Source organism: Barbatula barbatula (genome assembly GCF_947034865.1).
Source record: "Barbatula barbatula genome assembly, chromosome: 25".
Classification (NCBI taxonomy): Eukaryota; Metazoa; Chordata; class Actinopteri; order Cypriniformes; family Nemacheilidae; genus Barbatula; species Barbatula barbatula.
In genome coordinates this window covers 10,035,719-10,052,810 of record NC_136788.1, presented here as the reverse complement: position 1 = coordinate 10,052,810, position 17,092 = coordinate 10,035,719, and the positions used below count along the sequence as shown (strand labels likewise).

The 17,092-nt window shown below is 39.2% G+C and overlaps 1 protein-coding gene across 2 annotated transcripts in view; it reads left to right on the top strand.

Annotated features, from left to right (window-relative positions):
• The first annotated feature begins 231 nt into the window (after positions 1-231).
• Positions 232-17,092, top strand: part of tafa5b (TAFA chemokine like family member 5b) — a 33,791-nt gene continuing 16,930 nt past the window's right edge. The window contains exon 1 of one of the 2 annotated variants that reach the window (XM_079450868.1): positions 232-530. In XM_079450868.1, coding sequence (XP_079306994.1) covers positions 422-530 — 109 coding nt within the window. In that variant the 5' untranslated portion in view covers positions 232-421. Of the gene's footprint in view, positions 531-9,319; positions 10,018-17,092 lie in introns of those variants that run through there. The other variant, XM_079450867.1, reaches the window with a different exon arrangement.

Below are 17,092 nucleotides of genomic sequence, written 5' to 3'. Positions count from 1 at the left end.
ATGTAATGTTGTGTATACTAAATAACAAAGAGCAAAACATGCCGCAGAATAGATATTCCAGTCAAAAAGTCAAAATTCGGCTTTATTATGATCGAAAATAGCACAACAATAAAAAAACGAACTCTCTTCGCAGTTTATTTCGTCACAACTTCCCTACGTAGGCTATCTTGTGGATTATCTTTACGCGAAAACCCTCGAACGCGTTATTGTGTGATGCAAACAAACGTGAATAGAGGGATCAGTCTTTGGTCGCGATCATCTACTGTCTCCCGCTCCACCGCGAGATTCTCACAGACACGTTGACGGCGCTTCTCCTTCATTTCTTCAACTTTGCGACGCCGTATGAATAGCTGCTGGCTATATGAGTCCGATTGGAGGTTAATTTGGCTGGAGAATTGAGACTTTAAAGGGACTGCCTTTGATGGCTTCGCCCTTTAGGAAGAAGAGTGTACAGAGGCATCCATGGGGGACGATGTCCTCAACTTTCTGGGTTGTGTTTCTGTTGAGCGGTCTGCTGATCCTGTACTGCGGTAAGTGGCGATAGCTTTATCTTCTACTAAATCTTTAATGCATTCCTGACTGTAATGCAATTGTGCGTTACAATCGAGTTTGGGCATTTCACGTGAGATATCAGAGACAAATACTGTAGACTAGATAAACAGATACTGTTGACTATATGGATAGATGGATAGATAGATAGATAGATAGATAGATAGATAGATAGGCTGAGAATCACTTATTTTTCGTAGACTCATACAGACAGGTATTTTATTAAATGTCAACATGTTAATTTATGCCCCACACCTAGATAGATAGATAGATAGATAGATAGATAGATAGATAGATAGATAGATAGATAGATAGATATAGATATTCAACCCCTTAATGTGACTAGATTAACAGTCTGGTGTTTGGGGACCAAAGAGTCAAGCCCCACGGTCTTCAGCCTCTCTCACCGCCTAGTCTTCATTAGCATTGTGTTGTCCTATTGATTTCATCTATAGCATTGCATTTAGTTAGAGGACACAGCAAAAAACAGACACTTCCTCCCCTGTGGCCTTTCGGCAAACGGACAAAAGCCCTTAATCAGTTTTTTCAAAGGATGTCGCATTTCGTGAAGCATAAACCCAAATCCCACTGTAGCCTTTAGCATAATACTTTCAGATGGGCTGTGCTACTTTTCTTAGTCCTATCGCATATTGACCAGAGTACATTAAAATCTTTAGCTCATCCTCAGACAGGCCAGCAAATGGAAGCCTTTATTGATCGTTCTGCAGCGAATGCCATTTGCGCGCCAATTTACCCCCGAAAGGTTTTAGGGTTCTTGATTTTGAGCTTTCGAGACAGGAAAATAATTTCATTAAGAGCAACAATTCCAGTATTTGTCCCATTATTTATCCTTTAAAAGCTTGCGGCACATTAGAGTGCGTAACTCACTGCACGCTTGGAGACGTTCCACCTGTTCTTACAAATGCTACTCTAAAAACAACATTTGCTTTCTCACCACAGGGCCCATAATGCTCCAAACCCAGTTCAAACAGCCATTTCTCTGCACGACATAGGCCTCATATTATTAATACACAGAATTCATTATATATCGATTATGTGGTGTGGCGAGTCGAAAAAACTAAATAATAGAACTTTGAAAAGGCAACCGGGTGGCATTTTTCCAAAGCAGATGTGATTTAGCCTTTAATCTCATTCCACCATTATCTGACTTCGAATAATCAAGCTGTGAAATGGGTGAGATGATCAACCAAATGCAAGTGGCTCTTGACCTACAGGCTCATTATGCACTATGCGCCTTTAAGTTGCTCATGATAAAGTACTCGAATGAAAGCGGCCAATTTATCGTTTTTTATATGTTAGTTCTAATGTGACTGCGCTGCACATGCACACACTCTATCCTAAATGTGAGTACAAAAAGCACAGGTGTGTGAAGACTCAAAGCGTCTTTTTAAAGCAGGCGTCAAAAGACTGATATAAGAAGCATCTCTTTTAAACTGCTTAAGCAATATTGGAGTTCCCTTTGACCATGCTAACATTTAAAGAATAAAGAATTGCAGGGTATTATTGCAATGGGTATTTAGCATAGAGTCAGAAGAGAATGAGGAGCTTCTGTGATGGGCCGAGCGGTTAGTGGGCCTCTTAAATATCTATAACCTGAGTCAAGTCTAACTCCTCTTATTGTTGTTGAGAGTACTGCAAAATGATATTGCAATTATTTTAAAATAAAAACAAGATTAATAGACTATAGATCTACTGAAAGTTTGTAGTGAAAGGCACAGTTCACCATGTCATCAGTCGCTCACCCTCACCTAAACTTGACTTTTATCTTCTGTGCAACAGAATATGATGTTTAATAGGATGTTTATATTGTACAATAAATGTAAACAGAACCAGGGTTTTTTAGGAGTAACCAACAACGACCGTAGCCATTTACTTAAATTGTATTGACACAAAAAAACAATGCAAGTCAATGAGTACCGCCATTGTTCGGTTACCAACATTGTTCAAAATATCTTCTTTTCTTTTAATTTTAGGGTGAACTACACAGTGCTTCTGTTTTTGGTGCACAATTCATTTAAGTGAAATACAACCATCCACACATGGATGAGACACCACAAAGTACACCTTAGAAAATGTCAAAGTTACAGAATTTGAAAAAGAACTGTTAAAAGATTTGTAAAATACTAATCGCCTGAGGCACTATTTTACAGCGAGGTCACAGCGAGCTTTAACTCAAAAAAGAAAGCACCTTTCATAAAACAAAGACGACAATCAAACAAAACCAGATGGGCATATTTATTTGGTCCAGTGATCCGTAGCTGAGACAATAAACTATTTGGAAGAAATAGCTTGATAGCTGTGCTGGTGGAGGAACGAAGGAAATATGAAAAGTTCATAACTCAACAACGGAATGAGCTATTATTCAAATAAAGCCGACAAACATGAAACAGTTCAGTGAACTGCGCGTGATGCTTCTTCAAATCTTTTGCATTCCATCTCTGCATTCCATCGCTGTACAAACACAGAGATACCTTCTGAACTTCCACACCAGTGTGTGATAGATCAATCAGTCCGTTTGTTTCTCAGCAAAATCTATTGAGGGAGAGAAAGAGAGGGGGGCGCGAGAAGGAGAGATGGAGTGTTTACAAGAGCTCATTCAATGGACACAGGGGAAGAGGAACCCTGAAGATATTTATTCAACTGGAGCGGTGTAATTCCAACTGATACATTCATACATTTTAAAACATGGCTTTATTAAGCTTCATTGGCCGGCTCTGGGAAACAAAACCTCTGTACTCCTCCATCTCTGCCTGCTTCTTGATTCTGCCCCTTTTCTCAGGAGCAATAAATGTTAGATTGTATTGGCACTATATAGTCCCAGCCAAATCCTATTAATATGTGTTATATTAGGTTTTCCCAGGGAAAAAAATCTTTAGAAAATACCTCATTCCCTCAAAAAACGTGCCGAGAGATACAGTTCATCATCTCCAAATATAAGATTTGAAAACGAAAAGCGTGGTTATGTTTTCAGACAGAAGGTCAACATTATTTTGCACCACAGTATGTTTGTTAGTGACTCAACTCCCTGCCGTCTGGCAGGCCACTCTATCCTCTGCTTCAAACTCATCCAGCTTAACTAAATCAAGTTCAATTTAGCAGGATACGTGCCAGAAGTGCCATTGTGTGAGCCTTGAATAATGTAAAGCAGCTGATGCCGTCGTGGCTGAAATAATTTAAGAAAAGCTTTCAAGAATCGCTCTTGCGGCAACGTCGGAATGCTTTTTCCACTCTCCGAAAACAAATTGTCGAATGTAAAGAGGCCGGCTGCCACCAAGGTCATTTTGGTTATTTATTCATTTATTTAGCTTTTTATCCCTCACCCATCCGACCCCGCCTCCGTCGTGAGCGTTAGCCTATAATGAGCGCAGTCATTTCATGTTCGTTTATAATCTCCTTTAACATCAGGTCGAAAGTTGAAACAGCATTGTAATGAAGAGGAGTGAAGTGGAGTTGGAAATATTATGTGTTCCGTCCACATGAACAACTAAGCAGCTTTTACTGTGGGCAAATTCCGATTTCTAGGATTATACTAGTTGTGATGTCAAAAAGGGGCGTGTACAAGTGGAAGATGGTGGGAGGCCGCTTCAAGTACATTTATTACAGTGATAGTTTACGATCATTTACTCACCCTCGTGTCATTTCAAACCTTCTGCAGAAGAAGGAAAGTCACACAGGTTTGAAATGACACGAGGGTGAGTAAATGATGAGAGAATCTTCATATTTGAATGAATTATCCCTTTAAGCTCAATGAACCGTAACAGAAGTTAACTCAACAGTAGTTAGAAGAAAAAAACGTTTTTAAAATGTCCAAGATGTCCTCTGTAATCTTAGATACATATGGTTGTACAAACAAATTTCTTCGTTGTTAGACGACAGTCATATACACAAGCACACAACCTTTCCAGAATTGTTTGCCTATCTACGGCACCGAAGGGCAGATGCTTTATGGTTCGCCTTGAAAACGTTCCTGTGTGCCCTGCATAGCAACGACAGGGAACAGGTATAAATTCTGCGTTGAATATGGAATGAATGTATTCCCATCTGACCTGTGGGCTGTAAAATTCATAAAGTGGCCCATCTCTTACAAGCGCATTAACTTTTTTCTCCTCTCAGTCAATTTAGAGGTAATGTCACCAACAGTTTGAGCAAATGGAGTTATCCTCGGCGGAACGCCTCCTCGTGATTACATCTCTGGCCAAAACAATATTTCAGTCAAAGCTGTATTTCATTTCGGTAATCCTTTACAAGATATTAGAACTTAATAAGCAATCTCTTTTTCAGTCATTGCTTATAGAATCATCTGAGTGAAGTTTGGCCTTCGTGTTTTGACTTACACAACGTGCCACTGAGTGATGTCCCCTGGTTGCATGAGCGTGAGTCTTCAATGTTTTGACAAAGTATAACAACTTCATAATCTACTAAGAAAGCCCTTCAAAGCTCTGCCGCTTGCTCACTACACCTTGTCTGAATGATTTATCCAAACCGTTAGTCAAAAACTGCTTATGATTCGCATATATGCCTTTGTGGATGGCGTATTTCAAATCTGTCGATAATGAAATTTGCATGTGCACGTGTTTCACAAACACATGTGCCCCGGTGTGTCCCGGTCAATTGACAAAATATTAGAGCTGTCAAACGTTTAATCGCGATTAATCGTATCCAGAATAAAAGTATCCAGAATAAATGTTTGGATGTAAACACGTACACATACATGCAACATAAGAAATCAATAAACATTTATATGTAATTTATATGACTGGTAAATATAAATAATTTTATGTAAATAATTCCCAAATATATGCATGTATGCTTTTGTGTCTAAAAATACAAAACTAATATGCACAGTACACAGACATACATTACACAGTGTAACAAATTGTTGTTTCGCCAACCTTTTTAAAGTTCTTGCACTATTATTGTGGTAATATTTATTTTCATGTAGCATCATTTTAACTTGAGTAAATTTTGAGCTTATATAATTAATGATTGCAAATAAATAAAAGATGTACAAACGTTCACATATTAAAAAAATATTTTCCAATTGTCACTGTCAGAACATTCTAGAAATGTCTGTAGCACAGGGAAGGTGGAATGAAGTGATGATGGGTGACTATGACTTGAACTTTGGTTCGTGAGGAACTGTTATGTCAAACTGTTGTTTTGAGCACAGTGTTATGCCAGCACCTTGTAGTTTCTGCTTAAACAGCCGTTCACATTATAACAATAACTATAACTATATTTCCGACGATAGCGATAACGTTATGTTTATTTTAAGTATTCCCAGTCACTAAAATTAATGTAGATGACCTGCTGCTGATGCTTTTGTTTCTATTCCCGAACGTCTTTTCTGCAAAATATGACAGCAAAGTCTGGATGCTCTCTCCGAAGGACGAAGGTGCGCTCATTTCCGGGATGTAAAGAATATATTTTGCCAGCTTGCTTAGACTCATAAGCTTATATAATATCCCATCGTAAACACAGCGCTTTCTGACCTCGTAGCAATCACCAATAGTCCCCCAGAAACTGTCTGACAGTATGGTTAATCGTTCATCAGCTGGGAATGATTTTTCTTAAAGTGATCCCAACTATATCGTTCTCTGTATCTTTATTGTTCTAGTTATGGTGTGAACCCCGCTACTCTCCTGAATTAAGAAGTTTATATTTTTTATAGTTATCGTTATCATGTGAACGGCCCTCACAAGTAATATTAACGAAATGTGTGAATTTACATACTAACATGTAAACAAAAACTTTTATTCTAGATGCAATTAATAATTTGACAGCCCTACAAAATATTCTAGGTCATGGGAAACCAGAAGAACTTCTGAGCTGTCAGAACAGTTATTTGACCTCTGCATAGCATTGTGGGCCAGCGGTTTCAAACAGATCAAGGCGCTGCTGTTTGAGACAGTTAATATTGACATTAAATATGGCCGTACAGCAATACAACGCACTATTACCCACTTCTCTTTGCAACACACACGAACGCACACATCCGGCCCAAACGAGACGGCGTAGATTGATTGCGAAGTCTTTGTGGGCAGGCTAGTGATTGAGAGTACATGCCTACTTATCACTCAACGCATCTGTACTTGTCACAAGTTTCCCACCTCTCTTTGATTGGGATCTTTACCATCAGGGTTCCTTTTCCAGCTGTCTGGGAGTGAGAATGTGAGACTTAATCCTCTCTGATTACCTCTGCGAGCAGGAACACCTTGCTAACACCCGCTCATTTCAAAGGATGCGGTTGCCGGTCTAGAATGTGGTTTTAATTACATACTGTATGGTTCCAGGGACCAGATTAGACAAGATTTTGAGATTTGAATGCGTATGAATCGACACGTCTTGAGAACGGAAAAAAATATTGTTGGAATGCACATTGTGGTATTTGTGAATGTGTTGTGAAGGCGGATGTCACATTTAATGGGATTCATCCAAATTGGATTGCACAACCCAAACTGTAACAAGAATGCGCCGTCGGGTGGGGGTGGATGTAGCAATTTTATCCTTTTTTACATGTTTTTTTGTCGTTTATGTTATTCTGCGTTGGATGTAAATCTGACTTTACTAATCATGCTGAATTAAAATGAAGGTTCACACGTCGAGCCAGATGATCCTGTGGTTAGAACACCTGTTAGAGCATCTCACATCTGCACTTTACCATCATATCTGTTTGATTTGAATAAGAACTAGTCATTCTGTTATGTATTCATTAGCAAACGCCGTCATGGGAAGATATGTTTTTTGTCTATAGCAAAAATTAATTCGGTGTACATTTCATTAGCATGAAAAATCTAAAGTTTAGGGCTGATGTGCTTTTAATCTCTTTTAGAAGTCCTCTGAACAAATGGATTTCTGATTTCAAATCAGGAAAAGGGATTTAGATAAAAAGGCAAACAGTGGCTTGTCCCTGCATCGATCCGCAAGATTAAGCCCACGAATTGAAACGTTGAGTTTTCGGGTTAGCTTGAGGTTTGTAGTGAGTTGTGAGCAGTTATATACAATTCACACTGTTTACATAGTTAGTTAGAATAGTTTGCCCAAAAAGATTTATATTTCATCACTTACTCGCCCTCATGTCAGTCCAAACCTGTATGACTTTTCTTTCTTCTGCAGAACACTAAAGATTTAGAAAACGTTGTTGAGCAAACAACACTGGCCCCCAATGACTCCCATTGTTTGGACACAAAACAACGTTTGAGACATTTCTCAAAATATCTCCTTTCTCAAAAAGATCATACAGGTTTTGAACAACGTGAGGGTGAACAAACAAAGAATAATTTTCCATTTTTGTTGAACTATGCCTTTCATGCTGTTGTCAAATATTTTCACTTAGAGTGCTGTCATCTGAAAATATTTCAGAATTAAATATTCCTATTTGTTTTCGAAACATACGATTTTTAAGAACTGCTGTATTTCGCAGATACGTATTGTGGGAATTAACTCCTATAGGGAATAAATGTACATTTTATATACCAAGAAAAGAAAACACAATTGGGTTTAGGTCTGTAGTTTATTTTGTTTCTATAGAAACCTATTACCAACAGACCAGGATTTTCATTGCATGCAACGGATTGCCATACCACACCGATATTACTTTCGTATCTTTTCCGAGCTGTTGCCGTAATTGTGAAATAAAAGCAACTCTAAAAAGTAAATAAGTAAAAACCAAGCTTAATGAATTGGAGGCTGTATTTCCATACAGTAACACTGCAGAGTCAAATATAAATATTCCCCTCGGACAAGATGGAAATGGAGAGAAAGACTAGATCTGTAGGAGATATATTGGCAACAAGGGGGGAACGTGTTATTATAAGCAAGGATATTTCAGTAGCAGCTTGACTTTGCAGTGGTGCGGAATTCTGAACATATTTAATTGGGTCCCCGCTGATTGATTGCCATTCTTCCACTGAAGCTCGGAGTACGTGAGAACAATATGAGAATGTGATGAGATGTCATGTGTAGACAGCTGCACTTGGGGGTAAAATGAAAAGTGGCATTAACGGCAAAGAAAATGGATTACTCATGGATCTGAATATATGCATTAAATAGACCTTTATTAATTAGATGATCGTGACACAGACCAAAAACCTATCCATTACTGGATGGAGAAGAGCTTTCCAAGAGGCAAAAATAATAAGAAGTAAAATACACATCTAATGGTTTCCAACTGGAATACATCTATGCATTAAATGCTTATTCTTTCTAACACTACATATTCAGTTAGGTTTGTGTTTGTAAATCTCTATAAAAACAGCGTATACTGTACATGTCATCATCTTCACAGTGCAATATCATGCATCTGAATTTGACGACTGTTTAAACTCGGGGCTTTCTAAATGGCAAACTAAATGTGATTTATGTGACTCGATTTAATCATGTATTTGTGAAGATTTGGGCATTGTTTAAGTCTAGAGACGTTGTTTATTATACTATGTTTATTTTGGCGATGAGGCCATGGTCAAATTGTTGTTACTGTGGTTTTACAACAAATAAAACCCAAAAACTACAATAGTTGAAAATGCTCAGTTTATGTGGGGGTAAAAACATTCCTTGAATTTAATCTGAGAAGACCATATCATCTAAATGAATTTTGGGTGACACACTGTATTTTTTGCAATAAGAGCACGTTGGCATATTGTAGCCGCGTCTCGCTCTCTCGGAGGGGAATCGTCCGATGATTGACAGTTTAAACTGCGATGACGTTGATTTTTAAGCGAGATAAACTCGCGCGCAAACACGCAGTCTCAGTTAAACAGGAGCCGCTCGAGACTCCAGACGATACGCGCTTTTTGGGGATGCGTCCGCACAGTTTCCCCTAGGAGGTCAACAGAACGATGCAGTATAGAAAACCCCCAACACGAGACTGCACCTGTCTGAGGTATTTTCCTCCACTTTTGCGAAATTCTGACTTGTTTGTGGATGTGCGACACGCGGTGAAGACGCACGGGGCGCGTAGTGACTGTCTGAAACTCAATGAAATGCAGACGGCGGTGAGCGCGTGAGGAGCGCATTCGTGTCTGTTTTGAGTTGTACACGCAAGTTCGGTCTCTCCCGACGCAACGGAGCGGGGTCTATCGTTGGCTGCGGGTGGTTTTTGCATAAAGACCCTGCTCTTTATTTTGGCAGCACCTGCGAGTGAGACTATGCAACGGTTGGTGTCTTTTTTCTCTTGATGGGGCAAAAAGTGCCAGATGAAAGTCTCGTGCATTTAACTTTCATCTTACTGAAGGGAAACCTGTCGCGGAAAGCGTGCACGCAGCCCGCTCATCATAGGGGATTGTTTATTAAAGCAATGCCGCGTTCGGTCGGGATGGATTTGGCGTTTTAAGCGCATCGCTCAGATCTTCGAAAAGATGCAGCATCTTCGAGTGGCGTGGGCGCTAGCGGGAGCGGCGGTGTGCTTTTTCCTTATCTTCTTCATTCAAGCGCATTTTTTCAGAGAAGGTAAGCCATTCACCAAACATTTCATGTCGCGATTTAATGAATTGTGAAAATGCAGGGCAACATTTTACAGTGTATTGTTGGAGTTACGTGTTATGATGCGCAACGGACATAACATCAAAATCAACTCTAGAAATAACAGCTTGTAGTTTATAACCGATAATTGTTCATTTAAAACAATTCAATCTGTTATAAAATATTCCTATTCTAATTTCCTTTTGATCCTTGTTTGAGAATATGATGCATCTCATATATCATAAATAAAAGATTTATGATTTTTTTATTTGTTTTAGTGCAGCATCAATACAGCAATATGCCGGATGCTAGCAGATCTGATAAAGAAGGCATAACATTTGATGTAGTTCTCAATAGCAAGCACTTAATCCAGCTGGGGCAAACCAAGGGCCAATTGTTTGTATTGTTATTCCATTTATGAACTCAAGGAGATACTGTGGCGTTATTCATATAATTCACTTACTCCCCTGTAACTCATCTCAGTTTCTAATAGATGAAAATATCCTTTCACCTGGTCTGAATGGAGACAACTGAGACTAAGATAATGTGAGAGAACAACACCGACTGAGACAGCAAATTGCGGATATCAAAACAGGCGTTATATCAAAACAGCGTTGAAGCTTTATCTTTTCCATTGTAAGTTTAGTTCCTGTAAAACTTGGATTGGACAATTGTGACAATATGCTGTGATTCACTTAAAGATAGGTAGAACGTATAAAGACATGTTTTGTCTCCAGTTTGCTCAGGGAAAAGGAAATTCAGCCTCATAAAATTGATCCATGCTATGCGCGTCTCGGCATAATGCACAGAGTCAAAAAAGTTCAGACGTGTTCATGACCGGTGACTAATGCATTCCTATTAGCCGTAGGACAGGATCATCATTTTTCAATATCGTAGGACTTTCTTATTCAGAATACTGACCTTTACACATAATGAAGACAAGTCGGAAGTGAGTTTTGGTTGAAAGCCCTTGGAGATCATGACTTTACGTTTAAGACTTTCATTTGTCTTCTGCGTGACCTGATGGAGCTATCGCAAGTTGTGTACACAGTCCTATGTGTAGGACATTAGTAGAGATGTTAGATTGAGCATTAGTAAGAACCATGAGTGCCATTACGTGTGAGCTAGCTTTGAACAGCATAAAGGTTTGAGTTGGCCTGCCGCCATGGCAAACAACACATGTTGGCCTGGTTGCCACAGTAACTGGGCTTTTAAGAAAATAATTGGAGGATGCATGGGTTTGCTTCTCACAAAGTGCCAAGGAACAGTGCACTGACCTCCAGCATAGTGATACAGAGAGCAGCAGGAGTCATCGGCCCTAAGGTCTTTCATGTCCTATAGATCAAGCGTTGCTATGTTAGGTATATAATATTATACCTTAAACCTCTACTCACACTTTCCTACAGCTTTATATATCTTTCATCATTTATTCACCTTTGTACCCATACAATGGAGGTTAATGGGGTCCAATGTTGTTTGGTTACCAACGTTCTTCAAAATATATATTTTTTGTGTTCTGCAAAATAAAAAAACTCATAAAGGTTTGGATTGACATGATGGTGAGTAAATAATGAAATGATTATTTTTTGGGTGAACTATTTAAAGTGTTCTTGGAGGTAAACTGGTAAGCGCATTCAATTTCCATAATGCATGGACTAAATGCAAATCGGTTGATTTGGATAAAAGCTAAATCTGCTAAATGTGCTGCGTTTTATATTGTATCTCTCAATTTTATTACATTGAGGTCATCATAAACCATATTATTATTTATTACTTTCATAATACACACTCGTGAAGTGCTTCCCAATTAAGACACTCCTGCTCAACTCTTTGCCATTTAGTAGTTTAAATAATCATGTGATGTGTTCAAAATATTTTGAGATTTAACCAATGATCTCCATGATCAAAAAGTATTCTCCAAATTGCTTGAGGTTAATCAGGTAGAAGTTCCTGCAGTCTTGCATTCGGTTTTGGATAAACATACTCGTGGCCACATTTTATGATGTATCCAATCCTATTTTTGTCCAGTGACTGAAATTAATTAGACTATAGGAAAAAACAGGCTGTAAATTCTATAAATGTTTTGCATTACCTTTAAGCTATCCATGGCTTTTGAGGAATATATAATAAATTAGAGACATTGTGTGCCTCTTTTTATATTTTTGATGTTCCTTTTTGTATTTAAGTACATCCAAAGGGAGACACAAAAATAGTAAGCCTGTTTTAATCATTATCTGTTTATGAAGGCTCCATGACCTCGATGGAAAATCACCCCGACCAATCAGAGTTCAGCAGTAGGCCGAAAAAACACTCACAGAATGCTGCTTTTAGTTTTAAGCAATTCAAATTGGCCCTGCATTAAAAACAAAAAAAAGTTGGCCAAAACGTCCATTACCATAACCACCTGAAGTCTCCCGGCAGTTGCTAATTGATGGAAAAAGCTTGAAGGAGGATGAGCACCGGACTCAAACCATGGCCTGATTAACAAAGCGGAAGACTGTGGTTTCAGCGGGGTTTTGTAACACTCTTAAAGTTTTCTGCATAAGTTTCAAGTATTCTAAATAAATTAGTTTAAAACATTCCCCAGGCGTCCGAACGAGCAAATGTCTTAAAGTTGGGCTTTGCATGGTGGGGGCTTTTTTTGCTATGATTGGACTTTTAAAGCCACGATTTTGGCTGCCTGCTGTGCTCAGAGGCCAGCCAGCATGACCCAGCATTAGGTTCAATCTCTTTAGAGACTCTAAAAGAAGTCCAACCTAGATCAACCATCGCTAAAATTATGAACCTGCTTGAAAACACAGGGCTGGAAATGGAGGGACGTGGAGAGACGGTGTCCAGGGAGTGAATTACTAGGGGTGACAGAGCGGACTTCCATCTTTTATCCATGAAATGGCATCCAAACACTATGCACATTTAATAGAGTGAGATTTTTTATCTGTGGTTTAAAAATAATAAAATGTCTCAAACCAGTCCCCCACTGTGAATCATTTTCACCACTGCATACAAACTAATTGCCACCTTTGTTCTTGCTCTTGAGATCTTTCTACACTTTCATCCTCTTTGTTTTGTCTAATATTGGGCATTTCTGGTATTTGACCTGACTGCAAACTTAGACTGTGCTGTTTTTATGATATAACAACTTTACAGTACACTGCACTTGTTATTTTTTAATCTGATCCCTAAAAATGACATTGTGTACCGCCACAAAAATCCATTCCAGATTTTAATTTAATCAGCATTTCTAGATGTATTGTGGCCATTCCAGTCTGATGTCTGTTGAATTTACACAAAATCAAACCTCAGGAGTGACAAAGTCATCAAACAGCGATGTGAAAGACTGACAGCATGACAAGAAACATCAAAACTGTGATAAAATTCAAGGGTCATCAAATAAAAAAAATAAACTTCTCTTCGATCCGCTCAACTTTTTAAACATATTTTTTTGCATCATAAAACATTTACTTGACAAAAATTGTATCTGTTATTATAGCACATATACTACCTTACATATCATCTTTACAGTCACAGCTACACAATTTCCTAAATGTCTTATTAAGAATTCCCTCTGTCTCTGAACATTGTATTATTTCGACATGCTTTTGTTGTCAGCGGCGTCCCTTAATGAAAACATTCCATAGTCATCCGTAGCCAATTGACTGGCTTTGTAATGCAATAAGTGCAGCATAAAGCCTCCCGTTAAAAAATCGCGACGAACGATCTTGGCATATGAATGAAGCGTGGTGGAGCGCGCTGGTTGAGTCCAGCATCGGTCCCCTGATGATAGACTCCCTTTTCACTCCATCACTTCTCTGACAGGCTGTAAAGGAGAGCTTTTGAATTTTAGATCAGCGCGGGCAACTACTCTCCATCTCCGAGATGCTTGGTTGGCAGCTCTTTCATCCCTAAAACGCATGCAGTGGAGTATGGACTGAAGCATACAGGAGATCCTGGGGAGAGAGCTCAGAGAGGCTGGAGATGAATCAGACATTTCACTGTCAGCGGGGCTATTTAAACAGACAGGGAGGGCGTATAATCTATCAAGAGCTGCGGCACTTAACACGCCTGAGCTGCGGCACTTAGAGGCGTTTTAGAACAATGCGAACAAGGCGGAGGCTTATCAGAGCGTTGTAACCTCGCGACCGTTAGAGAAGCGTTCGCTCCCGTTCTCGCGGCATTAATGGTGTCATAATGGCAGCGATCGCACAGTGTGTCGGTTTATTAATACCTCAATCTCGTATTCTGTGTGTTTAATAGCATTTTCTTATGAAGAATTCCAACACTTGTATGCTATAATGATTGTTTACCCTGACTCGTGGGAGGTAGAGAAAAACAGGAAGCGGAAAATGGAAAAAGAGGCAGCGGCAAGGTAGATCTCAGCTTTCTTGAGACAGTAGGCTATACAGTATTACTTAGTTGTAACTCTCCTTGGACACTAGGCATTTGGATTAAGCTCCATCAGCAGTTATCTGGGTTTCATTGAGATCTTATCAGGAATCAATTGGTTTTGCTCGTTGAACTATAGAAAAATCATAAATGAGGTCTCTTTAAAGATGGGGTAACACACAGTTTCTGCAAATCTCATATTAATCTTGAGTACCTATAGAGTAGTATTGCAAACTTCGTATCTTCAAAGAGTATTTAGTTTGATCAAATTTCTAAAAGGGAGATACAACTGTACAATTATTTCCGGAAAAAGACAAGCTGCTGTAGGCAGGCAAGGGGGACTTAACTACAGCACGAACATACAATACATCATCGCATTATCCCTTTGTGTTGTTACATTATGCATGTACACACCGATTGCCAACAAAACACTTACATATGAGTAAAGTTACAATGACTTACATCGTGCAGTTCATGTCCGTCATAGGTGTGACCCTGAATAGTCAAAGATTCGATGTAAAAGATGAATCATTATTATCAAGTAGTTTGAAAAATAGTTGAGGCGAGATCTGGTCTAGTATTGTATGGCACAGCATTGTTAGGTTTAAGAAAAATGTCCATTAATATTACTATTTGTGGCTTGTGTTTTGAATATGGTCCCCTGCGTTTCAGAAATTTGACCTAAACACATTTATTTTCCACATAACTTTATTTTGATTTATTATAAAGGTATATTCTGTTCTAAACAAATCCTGTACATTTTTATTTTTTTAGGGCATCAATGTTGCGCTGTACCCTTGTTAACCACCTGGTGCCGTCCCCACATGCACGCGCACAAACACGCACGTGTGCGATTCGACTATCAGTCGACTATAGGCAAGACGTGGCAATTCTGATTCAACTATGAAAATCCTTAGTCAAGGACACCCCTATTACGGCATCTAGTAAAAGATGTCCCAGCGCTCGCACGTAGGCGTGGTTTCCAGGAGAATGGCCAATAAAAGGAACAGGATCCCTTTTACGGAACAGGTATCCAGACTATAAAAATATAAAAATGATAAAAAACATTCAGAGACAAGTTGGAGTGCTGGGGTACTGTATCAAGCACAGAAATATTAAGTCATACGTCCAAATAGTTTTTTAACAAGTTGACCTTGTTAAGCCAGCATGTTTAACAGTGTCAAGAAGTCAGAATGCATGAAACAGCATGTTACCCCATCTTTTATATCTCAGTCATTTCTCCCAGGTACTTGTGCCGCATGATATTGGACATAGATTATGCAATATGATCTCTTTGTAAACACATGGTATTAGGCAAACAAGTTTTTTATTACAATTGAAATACATTTTTGCCACATCTGGTTTCTGTCGTTTTAGTTTGTTCCTATAACGCTGATCTATGTTCATGTGTTCATTTTTCTAATAAGTTTGGTCAGTTATAAGTGGTCATAACAGAGGGGGTGGGAAGTCGAATTGTATGTGATTGGAAAGATGGGCAGGACCTTGATACTCCGCAGACCATTTCTGGGACATTTTGGCTTTAATTTTGACTTCCATTGTATTGACACAAAACCACTGAAACCTTTCTCAAAATATCTTCTTTTGTGCTTCACAGGAGAAATAAACAGGCTTTGAATGACATGATGGTGAATAAATGATGATGACAGAATAGTCTCTTTAACCATACTTTTCAAAGTATTAAAATCATCCAGTTATTGCAAACCATTGCGATATACATACTGCAATATGCACATTTGTGATATTTCGATCATTTCTGTGTATCCTGCAGATACTAATGAGGATTAGGAGAGAGACTTTTGCAAAAGTGTATTTCTCAGAATTTTGTCCTGGGTAAAAAATCCACCCCAGTAACCTTACGCCTTCTCCTCTAGAGCTTCAGAAGATCTTAACAACGTCTCGTACTGGTATGTCGGAAAACCGCAAAGAGACAGTGTTGGGATTGTCAGAAAACCACGGCAGGGCAGAACGCATGAGTGAGATATTAAAGGAGGGGCACTCATAGTCTGTATTCAGGCACTGCAGAGCCAGATTTGCTTCTGGAATGCTGATTAGGCTCCATGAATGACTCCATGGACTCTCTCTCTTCAGCGCATATCAGAACCCAGTCATTACGGCCTATTTGGGGCTGAAGTTGGAGATGAATGGTGAGGCTCTTTCCTTCAGCTCGGAGTGGGGCTGACCCTCTGGGGCACTGTGGAGAAAGAGAGAGAGTGAGTGGGTGGGTGTTGTCGAACACTAAAGGACGAGCGAGGAGATAACTTTGTTGAATCTGCCTGACAAAGCAGATGGCTTATTTTGAAGAACACACTCCTCAATTCAGCGCTACTTTGATAATAAGGGGTTTCCACCCACATGCACTCATTTCCTGCGAGTCGCTCACATCACAATGCATGATGATGTAACCGCAAAGTGTCTGCGCCGTCAAATCAATGATTTAACTTTATTCAAAGATTTATTCAAATTCAGAGCCTTTAAAGACACAGCAAGCTGGCGGACGCACATCGGAACAGTCATTGGGGGAATGCCTTGTGATTTCTGTAACGCACGGGAATGCTGAGATTTCATTTTGCAAGAGAAAGGGAGACAGTGAGAAATGATGTCTGGAGACGAGAGAAAAGAGAGACATAGACAAAAAAATCAAATCATCTCTTGAAAATGT